Genomic DNA, 13,858 nt, shown 5'->3' on the forward strand with positions numbered 1-13,858 from the left:
ACTCCAAAGAGCGACTGCTGAACTCGAATTAATATGCAAATTAGACACAATTAACTTAGGTCTAAACAGAGACTGGGAATGGTTGGGTCATTACCCTAATTGAATCCCCCCTTTCCCCCCCCATGTTAAGTTCTCCTCACACCATCTATGGGTCATCTCCATTATCACTTCAAAGTTTTTTTCTTCTGCTGCTACTGATAACTCATCTCAATTGATTGGCCTCTTACAATTGGTATGCGTACTTCCACCTTTTCATGTTCTATGTATGTATAAATATCTTCTGTCTGTGTGTTCCACTCTATGCATCTGAAGAAGTGGGCTGTAGCCCACGAAAGCTTATGCTGAAATAAATGTGTTAGTCTCTAAGGTGCCACAAGTCCTCCTGTTCTTATAGCTAGTTAAGAACATCGGGGGAGGGTGTTCAGGCAGCAGCTTGTGCCTTCTCCCTTTCTCTACCTGTGCAAGGCTGCAAGACATGGGAAACCACGAGGGGATAAGTGATAGCAACCCTCAACATCCATATACACTGAGCAGTCAGCTGTCGTCTTGTGGGAGGCAACTGCAGCTTTAAAACAGCAGCTCCAGTTTCTAATCGGATTGGGGGGGGGGGGGATGTGGGAAAAGTGCAGCAATGAATCTTTTCTTCTTTTGACAACACTCTCCCCTTCAGGACTAATACTGCACGGGGGGGGGGAAGAGACACCCCCCACCCCCAACAAGGCAGAAGCAGCGATCACATCCCCGTGTGGGAACTAATTGCTGGGAGCAGCGTTCGCCGTGAGACCTAGGATTTCCCCTGCCTCCAACCTGAAGCGATTTCTCCTGGAACAAAGTCATCCCCGCCGCACTCCACCTTTTGCCGGCCGTTGACAAGTTTTGCCATTTGGATTTCATGGAGCTGGGATTCTTGTTACTCTTGGGACTTACCGTGACCTCGAGCGCAGGTAAAAGGGGGATTGCTTGGCTGGCACACAGTCCTGGGGGCTGCAGCCGCCGCGCCTGCGGCTTCTGGTGCGTGGTCAGTGAGTAGGAACCCAAGTCGGTAGTTTAAGGTGGGGGTTTAAAGGCGAAAGAAGCGAATAGAAACGAACGCTGCATGAAAAGCGACTAAACGGTGGTAAGCGCGGGGCCTCCTCGGCCTCATTCTCGCCTGATCAGCGACCCTAACCCGACCCAAGAACTCCGCTTGGCCCCGGGCACGCTGGCCCTCGTGCATTGCTCCTGGGGGGCCCCAAAGCAGGCAGAGACCCCGGGAGCTGCCTCCGCACCTACCGTCCGCCAGGGATTCAAGCCCAACTCAGCCGCTCGCCATCCCGCAAAAGAAGTCCAGTTATAAGGGGGGGGGGCGCCATTGGAAAGGACAAGCCCCTTGCTGGGGGGGGGGGTCAGAGCTGAGGGATGGGACCCCCCCCCAAGCGGCTCTCAGCCTTTCTTCTCTCCCCACCCTGCAGGGTTCTCGCTGCCCGTGCCTCGCCCCCGGCCCCTCGCGGAGAGCGGCAGCGGCCGGGGCCCGAGGTTTCCCGCGCTCCGGGAGCGGGTCGGTGCGGAGAGCCCGGCCCGGGCCGCCGCAGGGGGGCTGCCGGCCGGCGGAGGAGGGAAGGCGGATGGCCCGGGAGCGCCGCGCCGCAGAGCCAAGCGCTGCACTTGCTACACCTACAAGGACAAGGAGTGTGTGTACTACTGCCACCTGGACATCATCTGGATCAACACCCCCGAGTGAGTGCGGCGGGGGCGGCACCCCGGAGACACCCCGGCAGTGGGGGGGGGGCAGCACCCCAGAGACACCCCGGCAGTGGGGGGGGCAGCACCCCAGAGACACCCCGGCAGTGGGGGGGCAGCATCCCCGAGAGAGCTGGACGGAGAGATCTGGGGAGGGGGGAGCAGCACATCTGGGGGGGAGAGATCCCAGGGGATGGGGGGAGCAGCACCCCCAAGAAAGCTGGAGGCAGAGATCTGGGGGGGGGGAGCAGCACACCTCGGAGAGCTGTGGGGAGATCCTGGGAATAGGGGAGAGCAGCTTGGGAGAGACTCCTGGGGATGGAGGGAGCAGCATGCCTGGGAGAGCTAGGGGGAGAGATATCCTGGGGATGAGGGGGAGCAGCACGCCTGGGAGAGATATCCCGGGAATGGGGGGGAGCAGCACGCCTGGGAGGGCTGGGGGGAGAGACCCCTGGGGATGGGGAGCAGCACGCCTTGGAGAGCTGGGGGGAGAGATATCCCGGGGATGGGGCAGGGGAAGCAGCAGGCCTGGGAGGGCTGGGGGGAGAGACCCCTGGGGATGGGGCAGGGGGAGCAGCACCTGGAGTTCAGGCAATGCCAAGGGAGCTGGACCGGCATGAGCAAATGGGGACTGGCTCTCCAAAGTGAGTGAGCCAGAGACCCGGTGGGACAAGGCCATGGCTGGGGAGCAGCCCCTTGACATGAGTCTCTGCTCTATCCCTAAGCCCTGAAGGATGATAACAGGAAGGGGATAAGGAGTGGAGTGATCCCTCCTCCCCAGTGGGGATAGGGGGTCAGCCACCCATAGTGAGCCAGCTTGGGAATTGGGTACTGGCTTCAGCCCCCTAGAGTGAACGAGGCCCCTGCAGGATGGGAGAAGATGCTGTGTCCCTGAGGAGTAAGGAGATTCCTTTTCTAGGGGAGCTGGGAACCAGTACACTGGAGTGAGTAAGGGGCTGAGGGTACTCTCCCCTTCCCTCCTGGGAATGGTACAGGAGGGCTGTAAGATGATCCTTGCAGACTACAGTTGAAGGCATTCCCCGCAGGGATGGTGTGCTGTGGGGGCTGGGGCTCCCTGCCCAGAAGAGGGGAGAGGCTACAAAGAGCCATGCACCAAGTTCTTGCTGCCATCCCTCCCCTGCATGACTTCCCCAGCTGCTACTTGGCCACCGTACCAGTTATGAGGCCCCAGACTGAGAGAGTGTGAATGCGCGCCAAACTTATAACAGCTCTTGTCCAGGGAGTTAATATCTCAGTGCAAGGAAGGCAGGACAGAAGCAGCCATATTTTTAGATTGCACGCTCTTTGGGATTGCCCTCAAAGTGCCTAGTGCTCTGTAGGTCAGATTCTACAAAATAATAATAAATGGAAAGAGTTGTTTGTAGCCAGTGAACTATCTCATCGTGCCCTTTGTACAGAGAAAAAAATATTAAAGTTCTGCTCTGAAAAGTGACTCTCTGGAGGTTTCATGTTTGTCGTCTCTCAGTGACCCCAGGGCAAATCTGCTAAATTAACCAGTAAAAAGATAGCTTTTCTCAGTGCTAGCCCTGTCAACTCAGTCGTGAGTCTTGGCTCATGCTTCTTCACAAGTTAGTTGAGATCCTGCTTTTGGAACTTGGTGCTGGATTTAATGACCCCCTCGGAGAACTCATATGAGTCATCCCATCGAAGGGATTATCACATGAGGAAGGGCAATCAAGGGGGGAAAATCAAGCCCTTAGTTCACAATTCTGTTGACGCATGAACTAGAATAAAATTAGGGTGACCAGACAGCAAATGTGAAAAATCGGAACGGGGTGAGGGGTAATAGGAGCCTCTATAAGAAAAAGATCCAAAAATCGGGACTGTCCCTATAAAATCGGAACATCTAGTCACCCTAAATAAAGTCCTCAACTCAACTGCACTAGCTTTGCAAAGCAAACAGAAGTATAAGTGTAGTAAAATCTCATTTGTCACTAAATAGGCAGAGAAAATTTAAGATACACTCAGGGAGCAGATTCGTTGAGGTAGAAATCTTTTTACTTTTTTCTGTCCATAGCTGCGTATTATCCATTTCACTGACACGCACATCCTGAAATTCTGGCATAATTCTAATCTCTACTACTCTTTCCCATACTGTGCCTCAACACAGTCTTTCCTCTGACAGTATCTCATCACTTTGTTGAGGTTCTGACAAACATATCAACAAAGTGGTGGAGAACATCTTACAACATACATTGTCCCATTAGGATTGTGCCTGCTGATAAATTAAACAGTATCAGACACTTGTCTAAAGTTGCTGTTAACTGCGCACAGCACTTAATTCTCTCTTACCTTCTTTGTTTTGGTTAATATTTGCAGTGTGAAGTCTCACATGCTAGAACTCAGGCTGGGTTGGGCTTGCATGTTGAACAGCAGGATCAATACCTAGATGGATTAACAGAAAGACCTAGTCCAGGACAGAGCAACACTGAGGCTACAGCCTCAATTTCTGAGCCTTGGCTCCTGTATCTAGACTGGGTGCACCCCAATCTCCTGCCTGAAACAAGAAATCCAGGGTCTTAAATATATTCTAAGGCCATGTTTACACTATGAACTAGGAGTGTGATTCCCTTGTTCACATACACATATTCGCACTCTCTCAAGTTTAAATAGCAGTGTAGCCGTGGTAGCATGGGTAGCAGCAGCAGAGACATGTCTTAGCTGTGCTGGGTATGTACCCATAAGTTTCAGGCAGCTTTGAACTTGGCACAGCTAAACCATGCCTCCACTGCTATTTATATTTGCACTAGCTCAATGAGAACTAGTGTGAGTATGTGTATGCGAGCAGGGGAATCACAACCCTAGCTCCGAGTGTAGATGTCGCCTAAGGGGAATGTTTCATGGGCTGCCTCCTGCTAGTAATCAGATAACATCCCTGGGCAGGGCCGGCTCTACTGATTTTGCTGCCCCAAGCAGCGTGCCGAATTGCCGCCACGGGCAGCTGAACATAGAAGCTGCCGCTGAATTGCCGCCGCTGCGGAAACACGCATGTTGCCCTAATGGCACACGGACTGCCCCCGCCATCCACAGCAGCAATTCGGCGCGCTGCTTGGGGGCAAAAAACACACGGGCTGCCGCCCCTTGCAGATTACTGCCCCAAGCACCTGCTTGGAAGGCTGGTGCCTGGAGCCGGCCCTGTCCCTGGGGTAGCCACAGAAATTGTACCTTGAAAAAGTTATTAGGAAAGAACTTAATGTATTTTTTAGCTTAATTTAATGAACTTTAGAAGCTGGAAACAAGACAGAAGAGTCATCCCCCTGTGACCATCTAGCTTTCCACTGACTACCAGCAACTGGTCCACTGACCACAGTTTGGGAACTTCTGCAATAAGCTAAACATGCGTTTTTAATTAACTACAAGGACCTTAATTGGTTCAGAATAACAACACTGAGAAAAATCAAGTAACAGCAAAAATTAATGAAGCTAATGGGTCCTGACTTACAGGCTATATCCAGCGCCACTTCCTTTGTGAATGCACCAAACAATTCCAACTGGAAGCACTGTCAATTGACAAGGCTTTTGAACTCTGTAAACGTGCAGTAATCAGACAGTCACCCCGGTCCTTGAAGCTCCATACTTCACCACCATTGGGCTTAGTTAGGAGTAATTTTAGCTAAATATTTATCACTCTTATTTAAACCAAGGCTTGACTGGTGAAACTTTTAATAACCAATAACTTCATTGTAAATGTTTTTCCCACAAGTTCCCAAACCAATTTGAACTTTTTGGGGTTAGATTTTGCACCCCTTTAAGTCAGTCCCTTTTTAGTCCAGCAGGAATAGGATTGAGCCTTTGTCTTTGAATATAGCAGCCTTCTTATGGATGTGGGGTGCTTGCCAAGCCAATTTGTGGCTCTCACCAGTCATATGCAGAGCCCTCAGCCCACCATCAAATCTGGTCAGAAGCAGGGTGGATTTGATTTAACCTTAATCAGGAAGACTCGATTTAATCATGGATTTCTACATAAAAGTGCATTCTTGTTGGTTGTTATAACCTTAATACATATTCTTCACAACTCAGAGATAGATGAGGCCCAAACTGGGTCTCTTTTATGGCCTGCTGCCATTATAGGTTTTCCCTTCTAGCAGGGCCGGCTTTAGGAAGTGCGGGGCCCAATTTGAACAGTTTTGACGGGGCCCCGGCAGGGATGACAAAAAAAAAAAAAAGCCACTTAAAAAGAACCCTTTCATTTCTTCCATGTATTATTTACTTTCCATGACTATATAAATAATAACAAAATTATATATTACATACATTGCATCATATATTAATTAGCTGATTTTCACTTTCATATTAGGAAAATCATTCACATTTTGATAGTTGTACAACTGATTTTCTTCAATAATGTTTATTTTATTAAAATTTATAAAATATGTCCTTATTAATATAAAATTGTGCCCTCCTCCACCCCCCCCCCCCCAAGCGCCTCCCGGCCCGCGGAAACAAACCCTGCTTCCCCAGTGCTGCCCCGCCGAAACAGCTGTGGGCCAAAAAGGAAGGTGGGGGGGGGGGGGAACATAAGGTGACCAGATCACAGCAGTAAAATAGGACCCGACCCCTCCCCGCTCGGCCCCACCATCACACCCCTCTTCACCCCCTAGCCCCCCGCTGGCTTGCTGTGTCCCTCCTAGTCAGTCCCCCACCCACCACTTGCCACCTTTCACCTTCTCCCTCCCCTGCCAGAAACCCCCATGCTCCCCCCCAGAACCCCTGCTGGCTCACTGCTTGCCTCTTTGCCCCCCCACTCGCCCCCCCCAAGTATAAAGCCTCATTCAAGGACCCAGGGGTCACTATATTACTGCACACAGCAGTCAATCAGTGCAGTTGTAGATAAATCTCTGCATTATGCATTTTTGTATAACTTTTATATGACTTTGTATTGAACCTTGGTAATGTTATAGCTGGCCCCTAAGGTAGTATAATTAAAGTAAAAGAAAAATGTCTTTTTGCTAGAAGTAGAATAAGATCTTCCCCCAACTTTGTAATCAATTGACCTGTTGAATGAATGAGGTGTGAATGAGGATGGTGTGGAAGTCAGGCACTTCCAGACAGCTGCAACCCTTGGAGAGAGGCTGGGAGGGGAGAGCTTTGCACAGAGCTGAGTGGGACAGAGTTTGGGTGCAGGCTCTGGGCTGGGGCATGGTGTGGGGTGCAGGATGGGTGGAGGGGTGCAGGCTCTGGGAGGGAGTGCGGAGGGGTGGGTGCAGGCTCTGGGACAGAGTTTGGGGGCGGGAGAGGGGGTGGTGGGTGCTGCGGGGGAGGGGACTGCCATCACATGTGGCTTCCTTCCTCCCCTGCTGCCCCTCACCATAGCCTCGGTGGGGGATGGGGCTGCCGCTTGCCCAGTGTTTGCAGGAGTGGTGGCTGGGGGGAAACCCAGTCAAACTCTGGTTTTACTCTTTTGTTGATGGGTCACTTTAACCCCTTACAAACCCCTTCCCGCCTCTCTCACCCCCCTTTTCTACTGGGCTTGTTTGATCTTTTTGGTGGAGCCACATGAAAACCACAAACCCCAGCGAGAGCAACAGGCTGGAAGACTAGACTGAACCCACCACCCACCCAGCCTAGTCCATCCCAGAGCCCAGGACTGAGGGCAAATGACCCCGCACCCCCAGGCCACCTGCTTCCACTCCTGGCCTCTCCTAGCGCCGCCAGCGATTCAGTGTGGCTGCATCGGGTGGGATTTCAACCGGACCCCCTCCCCCCCCGCTAAGTTCACCCCTGTTTTGTGACCACTCTGCACCAAGAGCACCTTCCTTCCCTGCCCTAGAGCTGCTGGACGGCTAGAAAGCTGAGTGGGTGTTTGATCGATCTGGAATATTATCGTGCCCCCCCCCCCCCCCAAAAAAAACTTAATGTCCACACAGCTTTGCGGGGGGGGGGGGGGGGGGGATATTCCTTTTTATTGTTGCAGGGCAAATGAAGGAGCCAGAGTTTAATGGAAATATTCAGCCCCTACAGTGGTCTTGCAGCAGGGGAAGCAGAGTTGATGGGAAGGGAACTGGTTTGGATAGGAGCCCCCGTCCCCCTCCTTTGCAAAATAATTTGGGGCGGGGGAGAGATAAAAGTCTCAGCCTGCCGCGTTGCAGACCTTTCGCATTCTCCCCTCTTGATGTATTTGATTTCCTCCTCCAAACCTCCCTCTCACCTGGAATTCACAGCATTAAGTACTGGCTCGGGGCTTTCTTCCTGGGTTACATGATCCCGAGTTTAGTTTTGAAACAGACACAGGCAGGCACAAACTCACCCTCAAACAGCAACAGCACCGAAAACCAACCCAATATTTCAAACCTATGGGGAATCACTGGGTCAAACAAACACTCACCGACCAAAGCCCCAGCAGCTGCTAAGGTGAGTGAGGTCCACACTGCAGAGATTCCTGTCTCCCACTGGACCGGAAGCCCCCTAGGTGTCTCCTCCAGGTGAGTGCTGGGGGGAGGGGAGGGGAAGGCTGCAAAGCACATGTGCCTTCTCCTCCCTCCTGACCTGCAACAGCCGCTGCTGCCTCTGCCTCAGCCCCCTGCCGGCCAGCGTCTCTAGTTGCCTAGCAGCAACAGCTGCTACTTCCCGGAGAGCCACAGAGCTATGCTCCAGGCAGGGACACTGCCCGATCTGGGCGGGGCCCTCTTAGGGGCGGGGCCTAATTCAGGGGAATCGGTGGAATCGGCCTAAAGCCGGCCCTGCCGTATGGTATGGTAGATCTCAGATCAATGAAGGCTACACTGAAGAAAGACCTCAAGACTTCTGGAATATGCTGCTCACAGTTTCACTTTTGTTTCTACTGCCTATCCCTCCCTTTTCACATTTATCTCCAGACTTCTCCTTGTCCAGGTGTATTCCGCTCCCAACAATCTTCTATTCATTGAACTCTTTGAAACTTTGCACTTTTAGAGAGAGGTAAGGGATTGACTCTGTGCACACAAATTTGCAAAGGGATAATAGGGTTGAGGTCCGTTATTTCTCACCTCTATATATTTATTTAAAACATTTTTTGCTGTTAACAAGCATGTTATCTCTGGAGACACAAATCCACAGTTTGAGAACGGCAAAACTAAGCATCTCTGATGGTATCTTCTAGACGGAGCACTGAGACCCATTGGGTAGATAGAAAGATTATTTAGGTTAATCTATACAGAACCCCCTGGAACCCCATACAATTGGGTCCCTAATCCATAAACTATTGGAACTCATTTACAAAACTTTTCTTAAACATTACATGAATATATTGTCTCATACTATAGAATTAGAATTTATAATCCCTATTCCATTGTGAGATATCTTTTAATTAAGATACATTATAGCTCAAACTCTTTAGATAGGGTTTTTTCCCCCAAAAGGCATTTATCAAAAAATCCGATTTAAATTTAAAAAAGATCTGATTTTTTAACTTAAAAAAAAATCATTGGATTTTTATCCACCCTGGTCAGAGGGCAGTAGTCAGTGATGCATGATGTTGTCTGTCTTTGGCCACAACTGTATGAATCCTGGCTGCACATTGACCTTGGCCCATTTGAAATCAGTTCAAAAGGACCCATGAGTGAGATGGCAAATCAAAACCAAGTTCAGTACATGCATATTTGGCTCAGTTCTAAGGGACAGTCGTGCAACATTGATAGTGTGGGAGAGTGAAGTAGGAGAATTCTATTTTTTTTTCTTCACTTGAGGTTTTTTTCCCCTGTGAGGAGAGCAGCAAATGGAGGAAAGGTTTAGGGTAGAAGTTTGTATTTTTAAAAATCAAAGGATTTGATTAATGATTTTAGGAAGTGTACGATTTCAGTGTAAACACCCATATTGTGCTTCATTTGCATTGATTTACTAGTCCTTCGGGGTAGGTTTTTTTAAATTTACCCTTTTCATCCTATATTTCTTAAACTTCTTGTCTGGATGATATATTATTTTCAACTGAATAAATTAAAAATATCCACTAATCTGAAGTCCTCATTGTGAACTCAGTGCATGTGTGAGTTTTGGCTTGATCCTGAGGAATATTTAAACCCAGAGTGCTTATTTTTAATCAGTATTTGAGTTTTTGCCTCTATTGACACTTTAAAACAAGTATAAATGTTTAAACGCTTCAGTTAAAAAAATACCCTACTTAAATAGTTTGAACAGAACCTGATCCCAGTCATTACTCATGCAAGTAATGCCATTGAGCTCAATGGGATTATTCATGGTAGGTTTTCAGGGTCAAGCCCTTATTTTTGAAAGGCTGGATTTCACCAGTAAATCAATCATCTGGTTTTAATTTCAGAGTAGAGAAGGACAATTTACAGTAATGAGACAGGATTCAAACAGACCAATCTTTTGATAAGATGACTTTTGCAGTGACAATAACATAAGCATTTTCACTGCATAATTGTCCAGAAATTAAACACTCAAGGACTGATTCTCCACTAGTTTTTACATCAGTGTACATAGTGAATTTCCACTCAAGTTCAAGGCGTTCCACCAATATAAATTGGTATAATGGAGTGGGAAAATCAGGCTCTCCTGCTTGTATTAAAAAGTGTCCAGGAAGTCCCACAACACTGCCCTGGGTACAGATCTAGCACTTGTGGCTTTCAGTATGAGGGCTGATTTCTGACCTTAGAGCTGTCAAATTTTATGCAGCTGGATATGAAGTTTTATGCAAATGAATGAGTTATGAACATTTTCAAATATTTGTATCTGAGCATAAACATAAACTAGTTTATGGTCAGCACACTGTGTCCCAAATGCAGTGGCAGGGGTAGGCCATGAAGCTGCATAAAACTGAGCAGCTGGCATGGGTGGGAGCTAGGTTGGGTGGGTGCTAGAAGGGGTGTGAATTAGTGGGAGCTGGGGTTGCTGGAATCAGGGGTTGCACAGTACAGTTTGGGGGAATGTTAGCTGGATACCCCAAGGGTTGGTTGGGTGGCTGGAGTCTCCCAGGGAGTGGAAGGTAAAGAAGACAGGTGGCTGTACTCTGAAGGGAGAGCTTGGTGCCTGTACTGAACCCACTCACCTTCTGTCCCAGCTAGCAGACCTCCTGTTGCTTGAGCCTTTCCCGCCCTCCTCCAGCAGAGAGAGGGAACACCTAGAGGGGAGACAGAGAGGCGGCTGCCTGCAGAGCAGGTGTCCCTGCAGACCTTGGTGGACAGAAGGAGTAACTACAGCCTTTGTTCTCAGCCCAGCTAGATGCTTGAGGCTCCTGCTAGACTGCAGAAATGTGAGAATGTCATGAGCGATATAGAGAGACAAAAGGTTGGTGGGGTAATGTGTTATTGGACCAATTTCTGGTGGTGAAAAAGACAAGCTTTTGGGCTTACACTGAGCTCTGCTTTTATCTGTAAGCTCGAAAGCTTGTCTCTCTCACCACCAGAAATTGGTCCAATAACAGATATGACCTCACCCACCTTGTCTCTCTAATATCCTGGGCCGGACTCAGCTAGAACACTGCATACATCAGAGATGTATGACACTTGGCAGCACTGGCTTAGCTACACCCAGGGAGCTTCCACAGAAGCAGGCATGTTTATCTGAGAGCAGATGGAAGGGCTGTGCCTGGAGACATTGACCCTTCTTGAAAATACACACATTCAGTGCAACGAAAGCACAGCTGGGTTTTAGTGTCAGGCATATAGGCCCTACTACTGTGCTGACTGTACACCCTGAGCAGCCAGGCCCCCCTGAAGTTAGTTGGATTGATCAGGAATGTGAGTGAGTAGAATGTGGCCCGCAGTGAGTAGTTTAATATACCCTAGCATTCAGCCTATGCGTTCTGAATAGGAATAGCCACAATGTCCATAGGAACGTTATGTACATAGTGTTTCTAAGTGGCCCTGTTTTGTCACCATTGCTGAGTGCGTGCACCTGAGACAGTATTTGACAGTGAAATAGTTTGCTGTCCAAGAAAGCGGATCAGAAGTAGGTTTGGCACCCCTAGAAAGAGCATTATTTACTCTTAGGAAGTAAAAGGAGCAGGAGGCCAGAAGGATGATTTTCTGAAACTTCTGCTTACTCACCTTTTTTCCTTTCTTATCTCTTACTTCCTCACCACTTATTTCCCATCTATGCTCAGCAGCATCTTTCACTCTCTCCCTATTTTCTTTCCTCCCCACACCATCATTATCCCCTTTGAATTACATCCTTCCTCCCTCACTTCTTATCCCCCCTCACAGCCCTTAGTTCCTGTTTTACCCTTCCTTATTATATACCATGCTGCCAAATTCCCTTCCTCCCCCAACCTCATTTCTTTGCCTACCTCTTGCAACAGAAGATGCTTTTAAACATTGTATTAACATATTCAAAACAGACCCTGGTTCTGGCTTCTCTGGCCCTAGGGAGATGATTGAGATTTCAATAAAAACAATGCTGGAGGTAGAGTGCCAACCCAAAGCAGTTTTATTACTTAACCGCCTCCCCCTTCCTCCCCGGCCCTCCACCCCCCACTGTGGTGAGAAGCAGCTTAGATCAGCAAGTAGGGAGGTGTGGGAAGGCAGAAAGTTACCGCGTTTCTGGGCTCTGACCCTGGAGATCCCCCACATGAAGAGAGCGAGAGCGTGTGTCTGTCTGGACTTGTCAGTGAACTACTGGGGTCACTTCAGCCCTCAGAGCATGCTGGTGTCATTTTGATACTGTTGTTGTCTTGTTTGCTGGAAATGGGAGAGCCTTAGAGAGAAAGGAGGGAATCCTAAATGAAAGTCACAGCAGGATGCAGCAATTAATGTCCTTGTGGACAAAAGGTTACATTGCAAAACCATTATGAAAAGCTAGTATATGCTACATGCCGAGGCGATCTGTTACTCAGTAATAATGACGGAATTGCTTTATGATTCTGTGTTCTCTGTTAAGTGATTAATTTTATCTTGCTCAGATCTGTAATTAAAGATACCGAAACTCTCTCAACAGAAAGAACTACTAGTTTTTGGCAATACCCACTGACTTACAGGCTCAATTATAAAATTTACCCATGAAATAACTTAGGGTACGTCTTCACTACCCGCCATATCGGCGGGTAGCAATCGATTTATCCGGGATCGATATATCGCGTCTCGTTAAGACGCGATATATTGATCCCCAAACGCGCTCACCATCGACTCCGGTACTCCACCAGAGCGAGCGGCGGTAGTGCAGTCGACGGGGGAGCCGCGGCCGTCGATCCCATGCCATGGGGACCCCAGGTAATTCGATCCAAGATACTTCGACTTCAGCTACGCTATTCGCTATTCGCGTAGCTGAAGTGGCGTATCTTGGATCGATCCCCCCCCCCCCCCAGTGTAGACCAGCCCTTAGAGAAGAAACCAAAGTCTTTTCTAGGTTACATCTTTAAAACATTGAATGGTCCCTTATCTTTTGATGAGAGCTGAGCCTGTGCATTCAAAAGCAATGTGTGGTCCAATAAATAGATTTTATAGTGTTGCCGATAGAGTTATTTAAGGTCATTGGGGATATGCTGAATGGGTTAAATTTGCCAGGGCCACTGCAATGATGTCAGTAAAAGAACAAGAGGTGACTTGATTACAATGTAAAAGTGCCTTCAAGCAGAAAAAATACAAGGTACTGAAAGGATCATTAATGTAGCAGAGAAATACATAACAAGAACCAATGGCTGGAAGTTAAAACCAGACAAATTCAGATTAGAAAGAAGACATTTTTAACAGTGATGATTAACCACTCGAACAAACTCCCAAGATAAGTGGTGGATTTTTCATCATGTGAAGTGTTCAAATCCAGGAAGATTATGCATTATTCAAACACAAGTTACTGGCTCGGTATAGGAGTAACTGGATGAAATTATCTGTCTTGTGGTTATACAGGGAGTCAGACTAGATTATCTAATGGTCCCTTCAGACTTTAAAATATGAATTTAGGAATTGGCAAGATTGGATGGGTACAGTTAAAGGCAGAATTTAGGCTAATATTTCTGTGCTGGCTGCCCAGTTCTGAACTTCTGTACTTATCCAGATATATCCTCCAGGGCTGAAAGAGTGCAAACATGATCCAGTGGTCTGCCCTTTTAGTGTTCAGGATGGGTTGGCAGAGTATGGGTCGAGCAGCATCTCACAAACATAGTGAAACATTCTTGTCACTGAATAACGGACACACATACTGATTCCAACAATATTAGTGATTCAGATAGTTCAGATTTTGACCGTGC

At 48.3% G+C, this 13,858-nt stretch overlaps 1 protein-coding gene across 2 annotated transcripts in view; it reads left to right on the forward strand.

Moving 5' to 3' along the window:
- Positions 1 to 407: 407 nt before the first annotated feature.
- Positions 408 to 13,858, forward strand: part of EDN3 (endothelin 3) — a 119,725-nt gene continuing 106,274 nt past the window's right edge. For both annotated transcript variants that reach the window (XM_024114902.3, XM_024114900.3), the window contains exons 1-2: positions 408 to 944; positions 1,452 to 1,716. In XM_024114902.3, coding sequence (XP_023970670.2) covers positions 893 to 944; positions 1,452 to 1,716 — 317 coding nt within the window. In that variant the 5' untranslated portion in view covers positions 408 to 892. The remainder of the gene's footprint in view (positions 945 to 1,451; positions 1,717 to 13,858) is intronic.

The sequence above is a fragment of the Chrysemys picta genome, chromosome 13, assembly GCF_011386835.1.
Source record: "Chrysemys picta bellii isolate R12L10 chromosome 13, ASM1138683v2, whole genome shotgun sequence".
NCBI lineage: Eukaryota > Metazoa > Chordata > Testudines > Emydidae > Chrysemys > Chrysemys picta.